The following is a 27954-nucleotide window of genomic DNA, read 5'->3' on the forward strand; positions in this document are numbered from 1 at the left end:
GCTTTCTCCGGGCACTTCTATAGAATTTTATTTTTTTAACAAATTGTGTTGTTGAAGTTATATACTACGTGTTGTTCAAAAATGAAGGCAAGACCTTCCCATTAACAAAATAACAAATTAATCAAGTTGTGCGTTTACACGTTTCATTAAAAATTCGTGATATCAATATAGTAATATTACTATCACAAACAAATTTGTTTCGTAAACAGTGAATTCGAAAAAAGACAAAGCAAGATGTAAAATAGGGGAGGGGGAGAGAAGATACAAAGCAAAACTAAGTTTAATGTTCAATCAAAGCTAAAATAAAAACACTGTAGCAGGAAAAGTAACAACACTTCATGGACCCCGGTGTCTATAATGTAGTATTGTATTTGTTGTCTGTTATACAAACATTCGACACCCAAACCACGTGTTGAAATTATGTTCATTGGATTTTACAATTTTACGCAATAATTTCCCCTTTTAGAAGGTTCATTGATTTAAACAATTTATAAGCAATAATTTTCCATTTTGCCGCCGTTCGGATATTAAGTAGATGGATGATACATAGACGTGTGGTATGTTGTTGACAGCTTGCCCTCAGGCATCTTCTCTCTACAGTTTAGGTCAGAAGTTAGTAATACAAGTCATTCTAAAAGTTACTTCCTTTTTATATCGAAAGATATTATGTGATAATTTCTTAAATAGTAAACATGGATTTATAATTATAAGGGACATATTATTGAAAAAAATATATAAAATAATGTTGAGAATAAATATAGAGGGAACGTACATTGCTGATTTAACATTATGGTGGTTGTTTACATCATGGATGGCACAATTCATTGCAGTTGGTATGTATCAAAACATAGTTGACAGCTCATCCTTAACTTCTTGTTTGAATGTACAAATTTTAATTGATCTTTAAAGCCTATCTACGTATTTGTATGTTATATTTATCTCAATAAAAGCAATCAATTTACTGTGTCTTAACGAGGATGTACATGTATACTTATTGTCTTCTCAATCATTGTTGCTATGTTTAATATATAATTGCTTTGGAAGGCGATACGACTCTGTAACGAAGGAAGAAAATAGCTATATACAATATACGGTATAGCACCAAAAATTTAGGGGTAAATTATTAAATAACATAAATACCCTGTAAAGATAGGTAGAGTAGATCAAGAGATATTTATTCAGATTGTCGACGTATATTTGTTCAACCTTACAGACGTTCTTTGGGAAACTTAGTTATAAACTTTTAACAATGCCATAATATCAGTTCCTGTTTGAACAAATATTCTAAGAAATACAACTACATCTTTCGCACAATTCTTCCATAAGTAGGAGGTCTTGTCATAAATATGCATGAAATATTTGCTACTGAGTGTTAATCAATCAATCCATGAGTAGGGATATTATATGAAGTTTTTCGTTGTTTGGTGAAATATATCTAAACGAAAGTCGTCTGAATTATATTCTCTTATTTCTTTAATTCCTAACATAAATTTATTAACTTTTCTTATTCTTTCATTTCGAACTGTCAGCCATTTTTTGAGAAAAAAATATTTGAAATATTTATTTTTTCTGTTCACGTAATCGGTTTCAATGAAACATTTTGGTTATTCCTATCGAATTTCAAAAATTTACATTTTACATTACCGTAAATCTAAATCATAAACAATAGTTGATAATGGATAACCTTGTAACACACCTTCTAGTACTAATAATAAATACAATATTTTAAAAGGAAAATTTTAAAGTATTGACTTTTTCTTATCATGGTTAAAATATGCATAGTGGAATATACTTAAAATAAAAATGAACATATAAAATAAGTGGGTACAGTTAGGTTTTACCAAAGACATATCTATATACCGGTACATTTATTTTAAAAGCAATGCTAGGTGAGGTGTCTTCTAAATGAGAAGTGAACTTGAAATACAGGTTCCAGACCAGCTCGGGTTGGAAGTAAACAATAAGATCTACTATAGCATTGGTTAGGTTAAGTTTCTATGCACTTTATAATACATATACACTGTACATATATTAATGTACCGTTAATTCTACATAGACAGGTTCTCTCTTCCTGTTTAACTATAAATATGATTAATATTGATATTTACCTTTAGGGTTTCATGTATAATATTTAGCAATGCTTGTACTAAATAATCATAACATGTTTTTACAGTGCCATATCAATCATTCTATTTAAAAGTTAACAAATTCGATGTTCTACAAGTTTCTTTAATAAAATTGTTAAAAAAAAAGAGACAAACCCAGTATCCTTATTGACACATTTCAAATAATTTACACTGTTAATTTGGTTTATAACATTGTTTACGTATTTCAGTATCAAATATTTAGTATAATACATATTTGAGGACAAGTCCTGTCAAATTATTAATTGTACATTTTCTTGTAAACAATAAATTATGGTACAGTTAATGGACTGTTTTACGACAAATATTACCCACTTGACTGACTTAATGAAATAATGTGATGGATTTAATTATCCATAAAAGGTGTGTTAAGGTCAAACAAGGCAAATTATTTACATCTTACGTGTTTCTAGTTACGGTTTAGATAAACACTTTCTTTAATTTAAGGTCGTATCAACAGTTTACCTTATTGAATTTCCTGAATGTAATTTACTGTTGATTCATTAGTTTTCGTGGGTACCAATTTTCATGGATTTAGAAAACTTTGTACTTTCGTGAATATTTGATTTCGTTGTGTTACTAAGGTCTGCATACAGGCTTATACACAATTTGTACTTTGGTGGGCATTTAGATTTGGGTAACCAAAAAATCAACAAAAAATACTGCATCTCACGAATTATAATGAGTCCATAGTAATGCATGACATATATCATTTTCAACCAGTAAACTAAAATGATTTTTTTGTTGATAAACTCCAAACATAAACTTCACATGTATTTTTCTCTCTATCAGCTGGTTGTCCCGTAGGCACTTTTGGATATCTATGCTCCTACACATGCCACTGCGCATTTGATACACCATGCGATGCTGATACAGGAGCCTGTTTTGATGAATGTGCACCAAGATTTACAGGAAAACCATACTGTCAATTGGGTAAACGAACTAAACTTAATGTTAAACTTAAACAATTGACATTGATATCATGAATATACATATTGAAAACATAATTTATATATCTAGTACAAAAGTGGAAACTAAAAAATGGTCAAAATTTTTTTTACATACACACAAGATAAACTGTATAACCCTTCTACATGTATGAATGTCACAAGTAGGCTATATGTCCCAAGTACTACATGGTCCGTACTGTTTGTACGTTTAGGTTATTATTTCGTAGGCGTCTTGTGTAAGACAAATGTGTTTTTTGTGGTTGTTTAAATGTCCAGTAATTTGTTTATCAATTGTATTCACCATATCAATACAAGTGGAGAAGTTAAGGATGCATCAGTTTATCATCAATTTCAAACTTAGAAATATTATACAAAGCATATCGAACTGTTCAGAAGTAAGCATTATCAATATAAGTTTAAACAGATAGCATCTGTAATCTTGAAACTTCTAAGTGAATCGATTTACAGGGTAGTCTGTTAAAATACACATATCATATATCATCTTTAAATTTAAAATGTTCTTTTGTTGTTAACAAGTGCACATGTCTTGCCTTTACACATACAACAAGACCATGAATTATTCAAAAGAAAAAAAGGCTTGTATATAATACGTACATGACAAGTATATCTCTACTGTTCTAAATGTTTCATATTTAAAACCTCACATCACAATTGATGAATAATCACAACAAAGACAAAGCTTGTTATTTTTTTTTTACATATTCGTATTTTCAAATACATGTAATAACAATGAATACAATTGTTGCTTATGTCATTGAAAATTTCTAACAATACTGACGCAATACATGTGAAATTAAAAACCAATTCTTCAGAGAACAATTGAAGGTCTTTCCACCTCGATAATTCAAATGAAATTTAGAAAAAGATATTAGAAAGGGTCAATCCTTGTTCATGTAATTTGGTACCTCAACTGATATAGAACAATAAGATTAATAGGTATATGCAGAAGACTTACTTGTTTTATAATGAACAAAAACAAATTTAAAGCAAAGGTCAAAATCTAGAACGTCAAGTTGACCTTTGACCTTGATCTCAATTTCAAGGTCATAGGTCAGTGATCTCAAATCAAAAGACCCCAGGTCAATCACTTGTATGGTTGTAGAGAAATATCGATTTCAAATAAAAAAGGGGAGGAAACTCCTAAAAGGGTTGACCAAAACACTTCGACTTATATGGGTTGAAGTTGCCCCTTGTTGTAAACAGTAATTTGGCAAACACATCGTATCATTAACTGTTAAAGTATCTTTTGAATAACGATAATAAGCAAAATTCAAAATTTATAACATGACCTTGACCTTTGACCTTGACCTCAATTTTCTTCGTATGGACCAAGGACTTCATATCAAAAGACTGTAGGCCTCTACAACTTATACTGTATGAATTAACCCAACATATCGTTTATTTTAAATTTTCAAAGGGAAATAACTCCCATAAGATGTCTTCTGATCACCTCAGTCAAAATAAATCAAATCATTCTTAAGAGTAGACGAACAATTTGGTGAAAACAGTTTGTAACGGTTTTAGAGATATAGCGATAACAAGAAAAAAGGGATGCGAGGAGATAACTCCTATAAGAATAAGTGTTCGATCACACAGGGTGAGTTTTGAAAGCTCCATTACTGAACAACATCATTGGCCAAACATCCATTCGATATATTGTAAAACAAAAAAGCATCTCAGACGGCAGAAAAAAAAAATAATCAGAAGAAAAACAAAAGGTCTTTCCACGAAAAGTTACTTTTCTTTCTGTGAAGCTATTGACAAATCGCTAATAACTGTTTACATATACTAATGAAGTAATCTCTTCAAAACAGTAAGAGACGCCATCATGGTTTGGCCGGCTGTCATTGAAAACCAGTATCATAGTTGACCAATTATGTGTCATTATTGTCACCACTGGCTAACTAGAAACTGCTTACCATTACAAAGCACTACCTTTATCGCCGGCTACTGACTGGGATAGCCCTTTGGTTATAGTGTATACTGCTGTACTTGTGGTATCTTATAATCTTTGATCTTTTTAAGCTTTGAAAAAACCCATGTACATGTATAAATCAATGTTTTTAGTGTTTACAATGAATGACACGTGATATTATCTTGTTCAGAAAATATAGCAAAAGGGAAACCTACCTACCAGGAAACGTCAATCACAGACAACTCAGCATTAGCAGTTGATGGAAACAGGAACCAAACAGGGGCAGATAATTCTTGTTCCTGGTCTGTAAATTTTAGATATCCATTCAGAACTTTGTGGAGAGTTGATTTACAAGATGTTTACAGTGTTAACAAAGTAAAAGTCTTCTTCAGAAATGACTGTAAGTAGAATATGTAATATTAATTTGTACTGCTACTAGAAAAGATATCTTTTTATTAAAAAAAAAAACCAGACTACTAGTACCTGATGGCTGTTTGTATCTCAAATATTTCTTGTTTTGCTCTCTTTATGATAGCACATACTATAAACGTTTAAGAGCATTATCAGCATTCGGAAATGGTTCTTGTTTCTTCAGTTTTCCTTTTAATACAGTAAAACAAAAACATTTATATTTTTTTAGCGCTGACATCAGTCACATAGTATTCATTTCGAAATACCTTATGCAATTTGTATAATAAAACATTTATTCAGAAAATGATTTATCATGCTTGCGAGATTAAGCAAATGTCACGTTTTCAAGTTAACGTAAACACAAGAAGTATAACAAACAGATACTCGAATAAGCCAAAATACTTTATGAATATTATTGATGATCGATGTTTGTAAATACAGAAACTCCAACATTATTGTTTATTTTTCACCAAAATGACATTGCAGCCAATGTGAGTTCTTCAAGAAGAACAGGTGCCCGTGTTTACGTCACATCAACAGAGGAGTTTCACTTGGAACCAGTCTGTTATACCAGTCATATGAAGGTACATAACCTAACCACGACAAAAGGATTGATAATTGATAAAAGTGTACGTCTATCATGTAAACGCTGCATCCTTAGAGTAGTGATACAGTAAAACAAGCACTTATAAATAGTTGGTAGCTACATAGATCTTATTCCTAAAAATCCTCATTCCGCCTCAGTTTAGGTCATAGAACAATTCAGTGCTAAAGTCTCGATTACTGCATTAGTGCAATAACCAGTTTAGAGTAAGCAGTTATAGCCTTATCCAAAATCCGAAATATTAATCTAATTCAATACATATTCTTTTATTCAAACAAAAAGCTTTCTTACATTTTTGAATTTTTCTTTATCTAATGTGTTCCAGTTATCCTGCTTCGTGAAAGCAAATAAACCTAGTATTCTCTTATAATGAACAAAAGGTATGTCAGTTTAGTCTAGATTTTGAAAGAAGCTTGCAGTGAGTTTGATTTAGAATCCACTGATTCATAGAGTAGCATCGGTCAATTTTGAAAACCAAAATGGTGGCGTAACCTAGAAGGGTCTTTGAAATAACAACATTAACAACAGTAGTAGAAGTACTAGTAGTAGAATCATGTAATATTAATATGTGTTACAGAGAACATGGACAATCTATTTAATTTACTTTCTAATTTGAGAAATGAAAAAAAAAACATTTCTGATTTTTTTTCACTATAGTTTTAATATTGAGATTTCATGACATGATAAATAGACTTTTATAACAACAATGTCTACAATAAATATGTTTTTGTTAATTTTTGCATCAACAGACATTCATAAGACAACCATAACCAAAGTACCTGGAATACAGTACAAGACACATTACTTCCGAACGAATTTTGTTGTTGATGTATAAGCCCTTTTATTATGTTTTAGGTTGAATACTAAAGATAGGCAATGTGTTTCCAAATTATGTTAAAGAATTTGACACAATTTTGTTACAAAGTCAAAGAAAATAAATAAATATGTATATCTAGAATTGAATACAGATTAAAAGACGATGAAATATGGACCTAGTGTTGAAATTTTAATTGAATGGGAATTTGTCTGAGATAGCAACGATTGAAGAGAAATGAACTGAAAATGAGTCATCATATTTTGAAAAGATTTTTTATAACACTGTTAATAGTTTAATGGTAATTTTAAGATCTAATAACTTAAGTAAAATACAAGATAACTGAAAGCACAGAACAAATATTACTTTGTTATAGATACATTTTATAAAGACACATATAACGTTTCATATATATATATGTTAATTTTAGGGCGACGTGTTCTTCAATCCTCCATCAATATTAGAACTAAAGAACTGTACCAACAGAGGACAGTTTGTGACAGTTTATAACCAACGGCCTGTCGTAGATTCCTCCAATTGTCCAAAGACAGATTACTCGTGCTGGGCTAATCTGGAGTTATGTGAAGTAGAAGTCTATGGTAGATATATACTTTACTTTGACCAATAATCGATTAATTTTACAAATTGTGATTTGGATGGTGAGTTGTCTCATTGGCACTCATACCACATCTTCTTATATCTTTATAGTAAGAAGATTGCAATTATGGCAGACAAAGATATTTAATTTAAACTTCACATTTTTCGATAAAAAAAAATTCAGGTAATTTGAATAGCAAATTCTGATTTATTTAATATGGACAAGGATTTGTATAGGTATACTATACAAATCCTTGTAATGGATAAGCGTAAGAAATAACCAGTACTCATATCAAACTAAATGTTCTATTGATAAAAACATATTTTCTTTTTTCTCACCAGACTTTTAAAAGATCTTCAGTTCTTGTAGCATTTCATTTTATAATTTATTCTTATATTCGTGTTATAGAGATACATTTATCTTATGAAATTGATGTTGCAGTTTGTTCTTATGGAACGTTTGGAGAAAACTGTGACAAATTTTGTCACTGCAAAGGAGGGACTTGTGATCAAAGAACTGGTCTCTGTCCTGGAAAATGTTTGGCTGGATGGCAAGGCTCTGAATGTGATATGGGTAAGTACCATTGTGATTCTTATATTTCCGTTGAATGAATGATTTTTTTGTCGGACGTAAAAGATTCATTCGACAACTTATATCTCAAATATGTATGGAAGAATTCATTGCGTTGAATTTCCTTGTTCAATTGCAAAACTAAGCTTTTCTATAAAGCGTGTTATAAGTTTATAGCTTTTATAGAAAAAAAAAAGTTTTGGACAAGTTGTAGCTTAAAAAAAGACCTATAAAATAGAAAATGTAGCTTTCCTTAAAAGCTTGTAATTTGAAAAGAAAACCTTTTTACTAAAAAAATGACCGTCTCAAATCTGTTTATATATATCTAAAAATAAATACGTTTTGACGTTGTCTTTTCATCCATTTATGATAGTCATTGTTTCATATAAATAATAGTGGAATTACAAAACAAAGACAAGAAAACGGCTAATACTATTTTTGAGGTCTAATTTTTTGGCGGGTGATCTGTTATATAAAACTAGGATAAGAGGTAACTTTTGTATCATTGAAATTTTAACAATTTACTCACTTTGGTTAAAAATATCATATTTTATCACTTTTTATAAGACACATATGATCTATTTACATATGTTGTCTTGATAGAGTTAGAAAAGTTTTAACACTTTGTTTGAGTCATGGTGAAACGCAGTGCAGTTTGGTCATTAAAACATTCATTGACATATTTCAAACGGTTAGATACCAGGGGACTAGAAGCCAAAACAACAAAAAATCAACAAATCTCTTGTACATATTACAGTTACCATGACTCCATATTCTTTAACTGGTTTTCATGGCAAAATTATATTAACCATGATTTCACATTATATATCTAATTTTCGTAGCAATAGGCAGTCTCACATTAAAAACACTTTAAACCCATTCCTTATTTAAGTCCTCTATCTGTAACAAAACGTTTCCACCCTTCTAGTTATACGCACATCTCAAATCTCATAAACCTTGCATCAGATAATTTTTCATAACACGAACATCCGTTTAATATATGATAATACAAAGTACAAATAAAAAAAAGATATACAAGCAAACAAATTAACAAATGAAAAAGGTTAAAAACTTATTGTTCCCCTATTGTTATTATATCAGGTCTTTCATCATCATCAACAATTTCAAAATTATATTTTGTATTAATTACATGTTATCATTTTATGTTATTTGAACTGAAAAATATTAATTTTATTTTAAAATACCGCTTTTATATCATAGCATGTACCAATGGAACACATGGAGAAAATTGCGAAAAAAGGTGTGGACAATGTATAAATGGGGAAGCATGTGACGTCATTACAGGAAAATGCTCAAACGGATGCGATGCAGGTTGGAAAGGGTCCAGATGTAAAATTCGTAAGTCAATATTTAAAAAAAACTAGGTTATTTAAATGATTATCATATGATAAATAAATATACAAACTTTATTGTCATGACATCTGAACAATCTTGAAATTATTTTGCATGATTATCAGCTTGTCTTTTTTTAAATTCAAACTAACTCTGTTAATTAATATAAAAAAAATTAAGTTGATAAAAAGTTTTTTAAATCATGAAACTGCAAATAAATGTGCTTTTTGTAAACATATGATGGATATTCACTTCTATCATGCATATATATGCATTATGCACTGAATAACATGTAATTGCATATTAACAGATTAACATATGATTGAATATTTACAAAATAGCATTTAATTTCATATTTATATAATAACCTGTTATTGCATTTTTATATCATAACATACAATTGTTTATATCATAACATACAATTACAGAGACTTTTATATTATATGTCTCTGATAACTTGTAATTGTATATTCACACCATAACATGTAATTATTTATTTACAGCATGCCCACAATATTCTTATGGCTTTAATTGTTCAGATGCTTGCTTTAACTGTGCTAATTTAACAGATTGTGACAAGAAAACAGGAGTTTGTCCAACTGGATGTGCCAAAGGTTTCTTTGGTGATCAATGTAGTAATAGTAGGTGACTTAAATACATCAAATAATTTCAGATACTTGTATCATTAACCACGAGTATTAACACAGTAACATAGCGTTTCATTTTTGCCATATAATGTTTCTCAAAACTAATGTCATTTTGGTATCTTAATATGAAAATTTATACTCTGATTGATATATGAAATTTCATTCCCAAAGATATCATATTAATTCGTAATGAATGTGACAATAGAAAACTGATATCTGATTTCAACTTATTGTATAACTAAAGCTGTTAAGAAGAAAATCTAATAATATTTAAAGTACATGTACGCAAGTGGTGTAAATCAATTGTATACACCTGTGTTTAAACAAGTCTACATTTGTTTTAATGTTTTAAATGTATTAGATTAATCACATTACATTAATTGTTTATAATAGAGTGTCCAGCTGGCAGCTACGGGAAAACATGTCAATTACAATGTGGAAGATGCGCTGATGGGGAAACATGTAATTCACATACTGGAGAATGCACCAGATTTTGTGAGCCAGGTTATGCTATGCCACTATGCCAAGGACGTAAGTGCTCAAAACGTTATCACTTATTTTGATACGCAATCCACTTACATAACGCGCAGCTTTATAGAATAAAGAGAGGACCAAGATGAACAACCCTGTCGTAATCCAATGTTTCTAAATTTTCTTGGTGTTGAATTGGTGTTTTTTTTAATTCACATTTCTTTTAGATCCCGAAGATAAGTAAACTAAATTCGCTTCATTATGATATTCGTTAAAAATATATCATGTTCATGTGTTCGTACATTAGCAAAGCTCCTTTCACGGGTTTGGCTTTACTTTTTGGACCTTTTGGGTTATAGCTCTTCATCTTTTAAATAAGCTTTGGATTTCAAATATTTTGTCCACGAGCATCACTGAAGAGACATGTATTATCATAATGCGCATCTATTGCAGGAAAATTGGTACCGTTAATGTTATTAGTTATTTATTTATTGAATTATAGAAGAATGTTTTCAGAAGCTGTTACTATAGTTCAAATTTTGTTTGTAGCATGTCCAATTGGATCGTTTGGAGAAAATTGTTCTATAGCATGTGGAAATTGTAGAAATTTTGATCCCTGTAATCACATTACCGGGGAATGTACAAGGGGATGTGGTCCAGGTTGGAGTGGTTTACATTGTATTACACGTGAGTAGACCCTGTTAGTTATTTGTTGGTTTGCATGTCACTGTATACGTTAAGGTTCCACTGAAGTCAAAATATATGACACTTCAAAAACATCTACACTTTGCCTGTATTTTTCAACCTATAATGAATAAAGTCATAAACTATGAGAACATATGTTCATTTAAACATACTTTATATATACACATTGTGTAAATTGTAAATAAACTTGAAATTTTTATGTTGTGGCCAAACCGGTTCTTGGGGTGAACACTAAATTTTCAAAAAAATCTGCAGGCCTGCAAGACGACTTAATTTGCTTAAAATTGATATGGACGAATACTGTTACATGTAATGCAGGGCAAGCGCATGCTGATTTGTCACATACATATGTTTTAATGGGATATTTGTCCAATTTCTGTATTGTACCTTCGATATTCGTTCACTTAGATACATGAAATTAACTGAAACTCGAAAATCAATACATTTTATAAAAAATCAACATGCGCTTGCCTTGCATTACATGTAATAGTATTCGTCCATACCAATTTTAAGCAAATTAAGTCGTCTTGCAGGCCTCCAGATTTTTTTGAAAATGTATTGTTCACCCAAAGAACCGGTTTGGCCACAACATAACAATTTAAAGTTTATTTACAATTTATACAGTGTGTATATGTAAAGTATGTTAAAATGAACATATGTTCTCATAGTTTATGACTTTATTCCTTATAGGTTGAAAAATACAGACAAAGTTTAGATGTTTATGAAGTGTCCTATATTTTGACTTTAGTGGAACCTTAAGTTTCTAGTTGCTATATTATTTTAAACAATATTAGAATAAAATTTTGTTTTTTAATGCAATTAACCAAAATTATTCACAGACTCTTAGGTTATTTAAAATAGACATAGCAAATAATTCCTCTCAAATCGGTGCTAGAGAACGTCTTAATCTTGCAATGACATGAGAGGGGTTTCCCGCATTGTCGGAGGCCTCATTGTGACTTTGAAATGAAGAACAGCAATAAAAGCGACGTGCTTTTGCTTTTTGTATATTTTTTGCTATGCATGTACTGATTTTTTGTTATGAATGAATACCTCATATCCTTTGTTTTATTATGATTGTTCAAGAGTTGTATTTTATTTTCATATTTCACACAGCGTGTAAGCACGGATATTGGGGTTATGATTGTGCAAAAGAATGTAGAACATGTAGTAATGAACATTGTGACCACGTGACTGGCATCTGTATACACGAATGTAAACCAGGATACCAAGATCCAAAATGTGACAGGAGTGAGTGTTGTAAAAATAATAAATCGTGGTTTATATGTATTCATAAATACTTTTTATTACATTCAATCCAAAGGATATTGAGTAACTGTCATGTAATTTGAAATAATGTGAACAATATTGATCAATATGAATTGAATTTAAGAATAATGATATTATCGCTATTTTTAATGCAAATAAGCGAAAATTGTCCACAGTATCGTAAATCTATAAATTAAGAAAACTATCATCGCAAATAATGACTATTAAACCTAAATAAAAAAAAAGGATTAAAAAAGAAAGAAAAAAACTAGAGACAACATTTATAATATAGATTTATATCTTTTATAGAATGCCCGTCTGGACTTTATGGTAGTGGTTGTACACAGATTTGTGGACAGTGTGCGGATCATGTGTCCTGTGATTCAATAATGGGACATTGTCCAACAGAATGCAGTCCCGGCTGGAGAGGAACTCATTGTAACATACGTAAGTGTCGTTTAAAAAAACCCGTGTGCTATTGGTTTACTAGTATACAAAAAGAAAAGTACAATAACATTATACCATGTAATATATATTATGTGTAATAGAATGCGATAACATATAAAAATCAGAAGTGTTGTTGCCCTTATTCACAGTATTTAAAAGACCTGTTCAGCACGCATGTCAAAACATGTTTGTAATTACACTTATAATATAAGTAATGAAAAATAAAGCTTGAAATAAGCACACAACTTTTTACAATATAATCTACAAATTACTGTTTAAATATCAAAAAGTATTTTTCAAATATTGTACGGTTATTTCAGCCTGTTCAGACGGATTCTTTGGGGATGACTGTAAAGATAGATGTGGACATTGTCACAATAAAACAACATGTGATCAAGTCTCCGGGAAATGTCTTATTGGTTGCCAAGATGGCTACCATGGATTGCAATGTAAGATATTGTGAGATATATATGAAGATAAAAAGTTTATTAAAAGATCTTTACCAACTTATTGTCAATTTTTGTTTGTTTGTGTTACTTTGATGACAATAATAATTTACTGACTTATTGAATATAAGTTTGTCAATAAAAACAGATATATATTGCTTCACAATAAATTAAGTAATGTCTTGCCTGCCCTGTTATACGTTTGACCTTTAGACATAGGTACATATGATCATTTTATTTTATTTTGTTGTCTACATGAGTTTGCCCCTGTCCGATTCATGATTTGTTGATTTTGATCTGTATTTTACCTGTATTATCATCTTGTGCTTAATTTTGTATTTCATGTATTTCGATAGCCCTTTAACAAAAAACCATGTTTGTTGTTAATTCAATGTACATTTATATAATACTTTACAGGTAGAGCTGTAAATAGTAGAGAAGCAGTAATGTCCGGTGGTGTCATTGGTTGCTTGGTTGGGGTTGTTGTAGTTATAGCATTGATAGTTGTAACTTGTTCATTAAGGTAGATAGCTATACTTATTTGTGGTGGGTGTTATTGTTTACTACATACAAATAGAAAAAAAACTCAAAAACAAACAAAAAACGAAACGAAATATATATCAACGATATGAAACTTTATATACTGTGGGCAAATATCAAATTGCTATTTGAAAAAGCCTTTTCGGGTGTTGTCTCTTTGATACATTCCCCATTTCCATTCTCAATTTTATTTTGCAAATTAAAAATCGAAATTCGAAGCCTTTTTTTTAGGATAGCTGTAAAATATCAACTACTACTACTACTTCTACTATAAATTATTGATTGCGTATATACTTGTATTTGTAATAGCAGCATGCAATTACGGCTACTTTATTTTACAGACACTACATGACAAAAAGAACAAAAAAGGATGACAAACAAATGGATGTCGTTTACAATAATGCAGGAAACATCATTGCTGGTATAATGAATTATTTAACATTTTTGTTTTATGTGAAGACGATTAGAAGTAAGGGATTTTTTATTCAACTATGTGACGTTAAGATTAAAACGATCTTCTGGATTAAAACGGATTTCTGAAAACCCTTTCGTTACAAAAAAGATATGAGTTAAATATTTTAAAAACAGATACATTAATGCCATTGATGCAAATTAGATTCATGAGATGCATATCAGCGAGTCACTGCTTTAACATTATAAACCTTTCATTTTTAATTAGAATCCGAACCAGAAGTACAACTAGAAATGACAAACGGCGATATAGATAATGATTATTACAATGTTGGAAGGGAGGCACGTGGCATCCCTGTTTCTAGTATGAAGGAGCACTTACGTAGCCTGGAAAGTGATTCTTCTAGATACAAAGACGAATTTGAGGTAATTTATACTTGATCATAACATTTGTTCAGGATTAAAACTGTAGATGTCAGACTGTTTTAAAAAGTTTTGTATTTGTATCAGACTGTAATTAAAGCTTTTATATTTGTATATGTATCACCCTTTTCATCTGTATCACGGTAAAGCTCCTTGAGGGCTTACGATACAGTTTCAGGGAAGAAAATGACGTTGCTAACGTAAAAGGTTATTTTCGCGACGTCAAACTATGACATATCGGGAAAAGATGCATTTTTCGACTGATTTTTATCCTTCAAACTGATTTAATTTGAAAACGAATGCATGGACCCCTATTTTTTAAAACAGCAATTTGTTTCATTTTGCAAGGAAATTATGTGACCGAAAGTTTATGAAACTGTAAATAGCGCATTTTTTTTAATTTTGATAAACATGCAGCTAAAAATGAAGTTTTTTCCTCTATTCCTGAACATTTGATAAATATAGAGATATTTTGGAATAAGAATTGCATAATTTTAATGAGACTTATAAAATACAGAAATTACCGATTATTTAACAAAAAACAATTTGTGTTTATCTTTTAAAACAAAAAAGTTATGTCTTTCTTTCGAAAAAGAAAATATGGACACAAATCTGAATTTTGAGCAAATATACAAAATTTCGACCTCATTTTACTCAAAAAGTAGCAAATGAAGGTATATTTTTATTACATATTTGATTAAATCAGGTAAAAAATAGCCTATATGCAAGTTTTCATCAACTTGTAAATACAGGTTCAAAACTGTATCGTATGCCCTTAATTTTCTCTCACACTGTAATAGTTTTCTAGATATCTTTTTAAATAGATCTTGCTATTGAAAATCTAATCATTATACCCCCGCTTTAAAAAATGGGTGTATACTGTTTTACCTCTGTCTGTCCTTCCGTCAGTCCGTCAGTCAGTCCGTCCGTCCCATGAATATTTTTCGTCGCAATTTTCTCAGAAACTACAATACAAGGATTTCTGAAATTTGGTTTCAGGGTTTATCTAAGTCAGCTATACCGTGTGATGGGTTTTCAGATTCATCACTCGACAACTTCCTGTTAACCAAACTCTTGCATATTTTTCTCTCTCAAATATGTGATTGAATTTGATATAGAAAATAACAAGAATGTATCAAGGACGCAACCCAAAACCCAATGTGAAAAATTGGCCATACAACACCATGGTTTACTAAATGGTTTGTAAAATACATTCATTTGAAATTTTTGGGGGTTCTAGAGTATGTCTAAAAGTCACCAATATTGATATTTACACCACACGAGTTAACACAAAGAGTACCAGTGGTGCTTGATAAACAATAATTTGATCAATTACAAGGTTGAAGAGTATTGAAAACCACGAAAATACAAAATGTGCCAAAAGTGGTTAAATTCGTCTATAAATTAAGTCAACATTAGTAGCTGGGCGAAAGTCATAAATCGATTGAGACAAATACAAATCTAGATTACAAACTAAAACCAAGGGAAACCAACAACTATTAGAGGAAAACAACGAAACTTTACTAGAGGCGGAAAAAAACAATTGTTTCCAAAGGTTGTTATATTTTATGAACAGCAAATCTAAGAAAACTACCGCAGTAACATCTCAATTATTCTTGTAGGCTAGTATAGTTTCAAATATATTCAATATTTTTCAGGACTTACGTAATGATGTACCTGTTTTTCCACACAAGGCAGGACAAAAAGCAGAAAACAAAGCTAAAAACCGTTTTCTGACAACATTTCCATGTAAGTTAAATGTAAAACTTAACATACGTTTTTACTCTTTGATATTCATTCCTATTATATTTTAACTTAACATAACCATAATCATTATTCATACAAAGTAATTTTAAGCATAAAAAAATTCATAGTGCATGCAAGTATGCAATCCTTAAATAAAATTCATTCCTTTTAAATTTATAAATAATATCGAGAATCAATAGGAAAAAAACTCATAAAAACAGAACAATTATAACTCCTTTTCTCTCTAAGGTTTCATTGCATCACATTCAAATATCGTTTAATTAACCTGTGTCTGTTGCAGATGACCATTCCAGAGTAGCATTAAAACCATTGCACGGGGAAGCTGAATCAGATTACATTAATGCTAACTTTATTGATGTAAGTCAAACTTATTAACAATTTAAGGTGTCTTAATAAATTATCAGTTATATCCCTCAAGACATACTGACAATGTATATTTTAATGCACGCTGTAAATCTCGTAGACAATGTAGACCTAGGACATTGTCATCCATTCTTGTTATTCTATTTTTTGTTATATACCCTGTATAAATAAATTTGCTTCAAAAACTTTTGCACATGTGCATTGATTGTAAGTATAGAAGCGAGCATTGAACCACAGCCTAAATGGCAACTTTCACCTAAACAAAGTCTAAATAATGAAATATTTATTCATACATAAACTACGTATGTTGGTCGTTTCTATTATTCTTATGTTTTTATTAGAGTAGACGTATTCTGAAAGAAAGGTGAACAATTTAACATTGTAGTGAAATCTTTGAATATTGTCTTTATCGGTACTAACAATATCTTTCAGTATCTACGAGTACTCATATAATGATATTCATAATTGAATAGACTTACTTTAAAGACTTTGTATTACACCTTTCGAGAAAAAAGAGAAGAAAATATTTGTATTTCTATTTCAGAGTGTTGAATCCAGAAAAGTATATATTGCTGCTCAAGGTATGATATTTATGTGTCCAAATAGAGCTTATAAATGTGATTTGTGCTTCCAATAATGAGACAACAGATGTTTGTCATTACATTTTTTTTTAATATATTTAAAGGAGGCAAATGCCATTTTAAAATAAAATATATTTACGGTTTAAAAGTAAAAACATATATTCACGTTAAAGTTCTTATATATTAAAAGAAACCTTTGACATTATTTTATTCAACGATAATTATAATCTGAGAGATGACAATTTAACGGAAAAGTTTAACCAACACAAAAGATTCATCTTGTACAAAAATATATAATTCTATTTCGAATTCCAACGCAGAAGAAAACAAAAACTGATGCATTAATTAAGAGTAAACAAATTAACTGAAGGATTTTCTTAACTATAGGTCCCAATCGTTTGACAGTTCGTGATTTCTGGAGAATGATTTGGCAGGAGAAGGTTGGACTGGTTGTTATGCTGGCAAATGTTTATGAAGATGGAAAGGTATTTAAATACGTTCTATTCAAATCATTCATACATAATACCACAAAACAGATGGAAAAAAATAACAAAAAATGTGCATTATTATAAAAACACAACATAATCCTCAGAAAGTTTAAATGATTTTGGTTGTAATCGGTAACAAATAATAAATAATCCATGTGTGGTATAAAGAGATATCTCAGCATTGAGCTTATACCAAAGTGCCTACATTAGTTCGGTATTTTTTCGTTATTTCTTAGAAACATTAAGAATACGTATCATATGCTGTGGACAATGCTTTTTCTTAAATTATTTGTGATTGCTTGAAGTGCAAGATAATTCAGAAAAAGCAATTATTCTCTGTTACAGGTTAAATGTGAAAAATATTGGCCTGAAACTAAGCCTTTGAGATACTGTGAGGTATTGATATCATTGGATGAATGCAAAGAAATGAGCACATACACTGTACGACATATGACTGTCGGTAACGTAAAGGTAAGAACAATCAATACTTTGAAAATGAGGCAAAATATACCAAAGAGACAATCAAAATATTTATCAAAAGTACCAGGCTTATAATTTGATACGCCAAACGTGCGTTTTATCTACATAAGACTCATTAATGAAAGCCAAACAAGTATAAAGTTGAAGAGCATTGAGGATTCAAAATTTCATAAAGTTGCCAAATTCGGCTAACGTAATCTATGCATGGGATAAGAACATCCTTAGTATTTCGAATAATTCATACTTTTGCAAACAGTTTAAAACAAATCATCATGTGATTGTTATTCATGTCAATACTGAAGTGCTCACTACTGGGATGGTGATACCCTCGAGGACGAAACGTTCACCGGTGGTGTCATCGAAAATCATAATCAAGTAAAGAGGATAAACAAAAAACTACTAAACCAAACAATAGTAATGAACAAAAGAATCGAAAACACAAAGCCTATGAAGATCTATGAAATCGACGGTGATCTTATATGCTACGGATAGTAAAGAAATCCTCCTCCGCTAGTTGATTGTTGCTCATCGCAAGTACTAGAAACCCTCGGTTGTAAGTCGCAATCCTAGATGTCACAATCGAGAAAAATAGGACAGAATTGTGGTAACGATAATTGGAACATATACGTTGATATCTTGTCCATAAAATGTCAAAAGGATTACATCAACTGTATCCTTAGTAATCCTCGGATCTTAAGCTCTGGTATATCGTATCAATTGTGAGATATTAGCTTTGTATGAAGGTTATGTTCGAATATTGGTTCCTAAAAATGAAAAGTAGAAATTTGGAAAGCCACATTCAGGTTTTGTATTGCCAAGATCAATGGAATAAATGTGTTCAACCTTTCACTGAGATTTCGTGGTATTAACTGTAACAACTTAACATTTCAGTCGTTACTTCTCATATCTTTGTTTGAGCAGTTTTTTTCATCTTCTTGCAAGTAAGGAACCGAATTAATATTTGATCATGCACAATTTTTTCTCAATGTCGGGCAAGATAGTCTTCTAGTCGATATTCAGTTACATTTAAAACATTTACCAATTTACAATTAAAACTAAATGCAGGATTTGCTGTTTTCTTCCTTTCAGAGTCTGCTTTCAGAAGCTCTGAATCCCAATGTTGTTATAGATAGAAGTTATTCTATTCCCTGATGGTCGTTGGGCAGAATGAATGTCCATAGGTGTCAGGTTTTGTTCATTCTGTTAAATAATTCCGTATAGCGTGTACATGCAAGAGCATAAAATATATTCCTTTGTAATGTTATATGTCTCTATTCTATGACATTGACAATATCCGTACTTACTTAGAATTATATATTCATTAATGTTTCAGACATCAGAGACACGGAAGGTGATTCAATATCATTTCACTGGATGGCCAGATCACGGTATACCAGATACTATGGAACTTGTAGAGTTTCATAGAAAAGTTATGTCTACAAAATCTCCGCAAAGGGGTCCACTTCTTGTACACTGCAGGTAATTGTCTTATAGATTGTCCTTCATAGATCCAAAGTCAGGTAAAAACAATACTAAAAGTAATACATTAAGATTTGTACAACTACAATGATTAAGCATTGTGTTACTCTTCAATTCTGTTTATTTTGAATATATATATTAAATCAGTTGCATCTCTGGGGTTAATATTTCAGCTAATAGATATAGGAAGATGTGGTGTGAGTGCCAATGAGACAACTCTCCATCCAAATAACAATTTAAAAAGTAAACCATTATCGTTTAAAGTACGGCCTTCAACAGTCAGCTTTTGGAAATGTTATAAATACTCATTATGGTTCAACTGATTTAGAATATATATGTTTTGATACTTTCGAGCCCTCTTGGTTTCAGTTAAAAAAAAGTGGTAGGCATATTTTCTTTAAACAGCTGTTTATATGTACAATGTATTGCACACATTTCAGTGCTGGAGTGGGAAGAACAGGCACGTTTATCGGATTGGACGCTTTGTTTAAATATGGTACGAAATCTACACATGTGGACATTCAAGACTTTGTCCGGAAAATGCGAGAATGTAGGATGACCATGGTCCAAAATGTTGTAAGTATCTATAATACTTGAAGTGGTGAAATTATAGCGAAAACTATCTTATTGTTAAGGATATATAATTCTTTAAATGTATTTTTTTTAAATGCAAAATAGTTTATAGCACATATATACAATTTCAATCCTGGTATTCTATGATGAGTTAATTTATGAAATCTTTGTTCTTGTTACAGGAACAATACAGACTTCTACATGTGGCTTTGTTGGAAGCGTTCAATTATAGACACACGTCAATTAATCGAACAGAATTCTCTAAAAAGTATGAAGAAATCAAGCATGATAACAAACATCTTCTGAAGGATGAGTTTAAGGTAAACTATTATTATTGTTATGTTTCATTATAATTCAAATCTGCGAAATGCTGTAAAATTTGTTAAAATATTTTAAAAGCTGTTCCCTTGGTGTTTGCAAAGTTTGTTTTTTTTGGAAATGAAGTTGTCCATCAGACATTTTAATTTTTTATAAAAGCGATTTCGAAATTCAACAATACCAAACCACAGACTTTGCAATGTTTGCTTATATTACTTGGAGATGGCAGGGCAATACTGTCAACATAAATTCATTCATCCTTACACACGTTACTTTTGAAACTTTGTAATTAACAATGGTGTATAACATCTGTTGCTATATGAACACATCCTTTATTCCGTCAAGCAGAAATACTATAAAATTCATTCGAATATGTCTTGCCTGTGGAACTTTGATTTAAAGGTACTTATATACCATGACTACACATATCTTACTTGATGGACTCGCACATTTCATATTATTATACTTCACGTTAAAATGCCAAATTTTGATTGGCTAATACGAGGGTGTCATTTTACTCTATCACATAGCTGAGAGGGTGACAATTGTTTTGAATGTTACCCTCTCGTCTAAACCAATCAAAAATCGACAATTTAAAGGACAATGGATTGAATTTAAGTCAAGTAGATGAATACAATGCTTAAGTTTTACGTTTTCGATCAAATTTTATTATTTAACTGTCAAAATAAAAAAAAACCATCATGTTGTTTATTTCTAATACTCGTAACGTTGTTATGTACGTGACGTCATAGAAAATCCTTTTGAAATAAAATTAATCTGTAAAAGACAAAAATGGTAGGACGTTCAGTATAATAAATTAAATAACACATAGCTGAGAGGGTGATAGAGCAGATTGGTACCCCTTGAAAAAGCATTGTCAACCTTGGCTTCGCCGCGGTTGACAATGTTTTCTCGGGGTACCAATCTGCTCTATCACCCTCTCAGCTATGTGTTATTTATATAATGTTATATGAGTACTTCTATTTAGCCAAACTGCTTAACTTATTGTATAAGGCTAATTCCATGTACTTTAATTTATGTCTATCTTTTTCAGCAACTAACGGACATCAAACCGACCCATTCTAATCCCGAATGTAGTGCTTCTCTCTGCCAAGACAATATTCAGAAAAACAGAGCCTTAGACGTTTTACCAGGTAACCATACAAAAGATGATGAAGCGATCGTCACTTAATGTGATATGTGTTTTCAAAACAAGTGCATTTACTTTTATATGAATAATATTTTTTTTAAAACATACACATTTAATTAAATCAGGTTCACAATATACTTTTGTCTATGGGAAATTTCCCAATAAGTTAGACTCGCACTAAGTGCACTTTGATGTGTATAAACATCGTCATTTGTGTTTGTGTCAATGAGGCTATATTATTAAATGAAAAGTATTCTTCTTCCATCACAGAAGAGTCTGTGTTCAGCGTAAGAACATATACCCCTTCTGCACAAATATATAAAAGAATATAAAAGGTTTCTTCACAGTGATATTTTTTCTGTTGTATCAAAATTAAGCTGTCGCTTGGAACAAGTCTTTGGAAAGAAAATTGTGTTTGTTCATCTGTGTTCAAAAATTAAAAGCAAAGATATTTGCAATCAGATGCACTTGTTTTTTTTTTCATTTGCTAAAAGATTTGTCCTTTTGTTTAGTTGACAGGTATCGACCATTTCTGAGCACTCATATACCTGGAACCAATGATTATATAAATGGTGTAATTTTACCTGTAAGTATAATTTGATCTATAGTTAATATTGAAAACATTATAAATAATCGGGATGCTGATGACAATTGGTGCTGGTTGCTGTTTTATGTCGATTAAGATACATTCATATTTCATATGATAGGTATGCTACTCATTTTGGAATTGACACATAGTTTAGGGATAAAACAAATCAAACATGAATACGTTTTGGGTAGTTCTATAAAGGAGGTGTATTGAGGGTTATGTTTAAAATTCCAAAAACTACATTCCAAACTAAAAGACAAATTGAAAGAGTTGGTATTACTTTGCTTCATAAAAAAGAATGACCAACGTAGATACAAGTATCTTGTCTTAGGGAGGGATAAATCCTACTTTGTAAAGAATCACTCTGATTCAGACAAAAAATTCTCTGAAACTGATATTATCAAGATGCTTGATTTCTTGATTGACAACATATTTGTTACGCTCGGAGGACGAGTTTATCAACAGACTATCAGCTTTCCAATGGGAAAAAAACTGTGCCCCTCTACTTGCCGACTTGTTTCTTTATTATTATGAGGCTGACTTCATGCAGGAACTTCTTAGGAAGAAAGATAAGAAGTAAGCAATATCCTTTAACTCTACTTTCCGCTATATAGATGATGTTCTTTCACTAAACAATTCAAAATTTGGCGACTATGTGGAATGCATCTATCCCATCGAACTAGAGATAAAGGATACTACAGATACAGTAAAGTCGGCTTCATATCTTGACTTACATCTAGAAATTGACAATGAGGGTCGGTTGAAAACAAAACTGTACGACAAAAGAGATGATTTCAGCTTTCCAATTGTGAACTTTCCATTTCTAAGTAGCAAAAAGTAAAATCACAAAAATACTGAACTCAGAGGGAAATCAATTTGGAAAGTCCATAATCACATGGCAAAATCAAAAAACAAAACGCATCAAAAACGAATGGACAAAAACTGTCATATTCCTGACTTGGTACAGGCATTTTCAAATGTTCCAGCAGCACCTGCATACATATATCTTCAAATTGATACCATATTCCCGTGCTTGCATTTCCTATCATGATTTTCTTGATAAAGGGTTGCTGCTCAAAAGGAAGCTATTAAACCCAGAGTTTCAAATTGTGAAGTTAAAATCACCCCTTCGTAAATTTTACGGACGCCATCACGAGTTGGTTCAACGTTATGGAATAACCGTTTCACAAATGATATCGGATATTTTCCTTACGTCGTAACTACAATCTCCTTTCCTTTCATGAATGTGACCTACCGAATTAGACTATTTACCGGATTTGTAATCATATAAGCAACACGACGGGTGCCACATGTAGAGCAGGATCTGCTTACCATTCCGGAACACCTGCGATCACCTCTAGTTTTTGTTGGGGTTCGTGTTGTTTATTCTTTAGTTTTCTATGTTGTGTTATGTGTACTATTGTTTTTCAGTTTGTCTTTTTAATTTTTAGCCATGGCGTTGTCAGTATGTTTTAGATTTATGAGTGTGACTGTCCCTTTGGTATCTTTCGTCCCTATTTTAAACAAACTCATCGTAAATTTAGTTTAGTACTCACATCATTTCTATATTCTTTTTTTTAATACACAACACAACATCATAGAGTCATCATATACTTGATTAATAATTGATAATAATTAGTGAATCTTTCTTATTTCATTTTCAGTCCTATTCTAAAAGTGGATATTATATAGTTACACAGACACCACTTGTCAACACGGTTGTAGATTTTTGGAGATTATTATTTGACCATGAATGTAAAACTATTGTATCCTTAAATCTCTTAGACGAAGAACAGGAAGTAAGTATATAACATACGTATACACGTGGATTACAAATGAGGAAAGTAAAATCACAAAAGTATTGAATTTCGAGGAAAATTCAAAACGGAAAGTCCCTAATCAAATGGAAAAATCAAAATGCGTAAACACATCAAACAAATGGACAACAACTGTCTGATCCTGCCTTGATACGGGCTTTTTCTAATGTAAAAAATGGTGGATTAAACAAATAAGTCATATTCCATTATTCCCTAAAAATCTTTTGCACCAAGAGAACCGTCAGATAAGATTGCAAGTGTTTTATATCTCCCATATGCCTTTAGTCAGATAAAAATTCATTTTAACTTAAGGTTCTCATACAAACATCATGATAATTGGCTCATGCTTTAGTGGAAGATTTTTTATTCTCTTTTTGGGCACTCACTCCACCTTAAAAATCTTAGAACATATACATTTTCGTGAATATAAGATATATAGAGCTTATAATTTCTAGCATAGGATATATGTAGAGATTAACAGAAAGAAAATTTTTATTTCTTGAAACTTGCTTGACCATACTTTTAATTTATTTTGTTTAGAGCTAAGTGATACTATCTTAGGTGGACCATGTCTGTTAGTGTAACTGTTTATCCTTTAAGCCTTTCCTGATACATAGTCAATATTCTGCTATTTGTGATGCTGGGAATTCAAATCATTATTTTGATTATTATATTCTATTTTTAAGGAAACTGGTGTATGGTGGCCATCTGAGGGAGAATCGGTTTCATACGGACCTTTGAAGATAAAAACTGAATCGGTTTCTGATATTCATGACAGTTTTACCCAGAGAACATTTTCAATGTTAAAAAGAGTAAGTTTTTTTTTTGCTACTGAATAAAAGATAACAGCAACATGTTTTTTTTTAGTTTTTTTTTTATGTATTTTGATATTTGCATCTTCTGCATCAATATTTTAATTGGTCAAGTTTGAAGTTATTTTCATGCATCATTTCTATCCTAAAAACATAATAAAATGTTCTAAAATTTTAGATTTTTGGAACAGATCGAATGAGTGGTTAGCATTTTTTCAAAAGAAAGAATATTTGAGTGTTATACCGAAAGAGTATTGAAAGTTTCGAACGTTAAAGCTTGTTCGTGTTCTACATATTTCTCTATCATAATAAAAAGGTCGTTTTTAATAAACTTAACTGGGAGATCAAACTTTCGGATAAGTCTAAGGCATCACTTTTCACCAGAAATATATAGGGAGCATATCATTGGACTATAGTAAAGTCCTTAATAGTTGTTGTTTCTAAACCCTGTTGTTGAGGTACAATTTGTTTAAGATATCAGAATTAAGGTGAGCTTTCTTTTGATATTTTTATGCTTTTCTTTTCAGAATTATGGTGACCCAAGAACTGTGCGGTCATTCCATTTTACGAAGTGGCCAGTTAAATCGAAACTACCTATATCTAAACACTCACTGCTATCCCTTCTAGATACAGTTGAAAGGTGGAAACATGAAATTGGCTCGGACACAGTCGTAGTCCAGTGCATGTAAGTTTTTCCTTCAAATTAAACCATATTAGACTTTTTAGCTAACATACATTTTGGACCTTACAAATCTACCACATACTCAAGAAAAAAGAAAGAAGAAACCAGGGAATAAACATAAACCATAAAGAACGCTATGGCTGAAATTGAGAAAAAAAACTTGGAGAGAGGGAGCATATCACCAGAGAAATGTTGAAATGGTGTCTACAAAAAGATAACTTAAATACGAAATTAATATAACTTTTAGAAGTCAACAAAATGAACTTACGTGTATGATACAGTTGCAGAATTTGGAATCATACCGTTTTGCTTGCATGCAAACTTGCATGCAGAATAAAAATGCCAGACGATAATTTTTGTCTGCTCATTCTATCATACTGAGGACAATATTCCGCGACAACCAATACGTAGTATACTAAATTTTCCTAAAAGACTTATTCCTCATAAAAGCAGACGAACTAGTTTACTAATTTGAAATGTAACTAGATCCCACTTTGCATTGTTGGTGATTGTTTTCCCGTTTTTTATGCAGGAAACAGAAAGTAATAATTTTTAAATCAAATAGAAATAAATATTGAATAATCACTTACATTACATCTGTTTTAGGAATGGCGCCAATTGCAGTGGACTGTACTGTGGCATTAGTCTTATTCTTGACAATCTTCGGTTAAAACAGGAAGTTGATGTGTATCATGCCGTTCAGAAACTACAATCAAGACGGGAACAGTTCATAAATTCAACTGTAAGTCTTTCCTTTATTCATATACTGAATTAAAAAAAAATACATTTTTGTATATATTTGTTGATTTTTTTGCCTTTTCAAGGATGCAAAGATTGTTCTGAAGATTTCTGATCAGAAGCTTTTCTCCTTTTTGATTTATTTATCTCAATGTTATTTCGTGTGTAAATATTTAGTCTTTTTTAATTTTCTAAAATTTATAAACAGCTTTCAAATTTAAAATATTAAAAATGATTTTTTTTTTATTATTATATTTTAGGAACAGTACGAATATTTGTACGAGATTGCCTCAGAGTACATAAACTCAAGAGACATTTATGGAAACTTGGAATGAAATCCGTTTACATTACACTAACTGAAATCCAGCGCCAAAAGGAACAACAACATTTTTACCAGTGACCTATTATCATCAATTGAAGCATACTAATCTTTTGTATTTTGAAGTGTTTTTTTGCAAATCACTCTGGTACTTTTTAGAAGGACCTATACCAATTTTATTTGTATGGTGCAGTTATTTGATTCTACAAGGCAGATTCTTTATATTTTACTCCGAGTTATTTATTGTTATTTGTGTATATACTGTGATCAAGGATATATTGAATTTTTGACCTGAAGGAACAACAGGGTCGACTCATACTGAACTGAGGGATCTCTTAAAAACAATGGATAGCATCAATTATTGTGTTGACATATATATTATTAAAATTAAATTATTTTTTCAAATATTCCTTTGATATACTTTTTGCATTATGTTTCTGTCATCTTTTAATGGCAAATTATAATTACAACCATTTGTCACAATCGGCTTGCACCAGAAGATACTAAGAATTATACAGATTTACAGAAACAATATCTTAATTCTTACTTTGAATGCATTGAATTGACACTTATTAAATACACATACAAAAACATAAATTTCAAGTGCAATTTTAATTTCAATTACATTTTTAGCTCACCTGGCCTAAAAGGCCAAGTGAGCTTTTCTCATCACTTGTCGTCCGTCGTCGTCCGTCGTCCGGCGTTAACTTTTAAAAAAATCTTCTCATTTGAAACTATTGAACCAATTCAAACCAAACTTCATCTGATTGATTCCTAGGGTAATTAGAATAAAGTTTGTGTTTTAATTCCCATTTCATAAAAAAAACATGGCCGCCATGGCTAAAAATAGAACATAGGGGTAAAATGCAGTTTTTGGCTTATAACTCAAAAACCAAAGCATTTAGAGCAAATCTGACAAGGGGTAAAATTGTTTATCTGGTCAAGATCTATCTGCCCTGAAATTTTTAGATGAATCGGACAACCTATTGTTGGGTTGCTGCCCCTAAATTGGTAATTTTAAGGAAATTTTACTGTTTTTGGTTATTATCTTGAATATTA

At 30.9% G+C, this 27954-nt stretch overlaps 1 protein-coding gene across 3 annotated transcripts; it reads left to right on the forward strand.

Moving 5' to 3' along the window:
• The first annotated feature begins 602 nt into the window (after window positions 1-602).
• Window positions 603-27195, forward strand: LOC134721260 (uncharacterized). 3 transcript variants are annotated; one of them, XM_063584112.1, is made up of 31 exons: window positions 603-833; window positions 2937-3077; window positions 5221-5430; window positions 5928-6070; window positions 7290-7458; window positions 7899-8030; window positions 9249-9386; window positions 9884-10021; window positions 10421-10558; window positions 11048-11185; window positions 12320-12454; window positions 12782-12919; window positions 13240-13368; window positions 13783-13888; window positions 14247-14326; window positions 14585-14742; window positions 16398-16488; window positions 16787-16863; window positions 17414-17450; window positions 17838-17935; window positions 18284-18409; window positions 19752-19897; window positions 20338-20473; window positions 20653-20790; window positions 21843-21942; window positions 22451-22524; window positions 24192-24326; window positions 25031-25156; window positions 25684-25841; window positions 26445-26580; window positions 26837-27192. In XM_063584112.1, the coding sequence occupies exons 1-31, from the start codon at window positions 743-745 to the stop codon at window positions 26909-26911; spliced, it is 3837 nt and encodes a 1278-aa protein (XP_063440182.1). In that variant the 5' UTR covers window positions 603-742; the 3' UTR covers window positions 26912-27192. The 3 variants fall into 3 exon arrangements, with proteins under 3 accessions (XP_063440182.1, XP_063440191.1, XP_063440200.1); XM_063584121.1 differs by having other exon boundaries at window positions 5928-6025; window positions 26837-27188; XM_063584130.1 differs by lacking the exon at window positions 9884-10021 and having other exon boundaries at window positions 26837-27195.
• Window positions 27196-27954: the final 759 nt, after the last annotated feature.

This window comes from Mytilus trossulus, chromosome 1 (assembly GCF_036588685.1).
Source record: "Mytilus trossulus isolate FHL-02 chromosome 1, PNRI_Mtr1.1.1.hap1, whole genome shotgun sequence".
Taxonomy (NCBI): domain Eukaryota; kingdom Metazoa; phylum Mollusca; class Bivalvia; order Mytilida; family Mytilidae; genus Mytilus; species Mytilus trossulus.

What these genes read in the sequence shown, in the direction of transcription:
- LOC134721260 (XM_063584112.1), top strand. Translation starts at nt 743, where the DNA reads ATGTTGAGAATAAATATAGAGGGAACGTACATTGCTGATTTAACATTA. An exon ending in AGGAACTCATTGTAACATAC is followed by an intron (nt 12,920 to 13,239) that starts GTAAGTGTCGTT and finishes CGGTTATTTCAG; the next exon opens with CCTGTTCAGACGGATTCTTT. An exon ending in AACAGTTCATAAATTCAACT is followed by an intron (nt 26,581 to 26,836) that starts GTAAGTCTTTCC and finishes ATTATATTTTAG; the next exon opens with GAACAGTACGAATATTTGTA.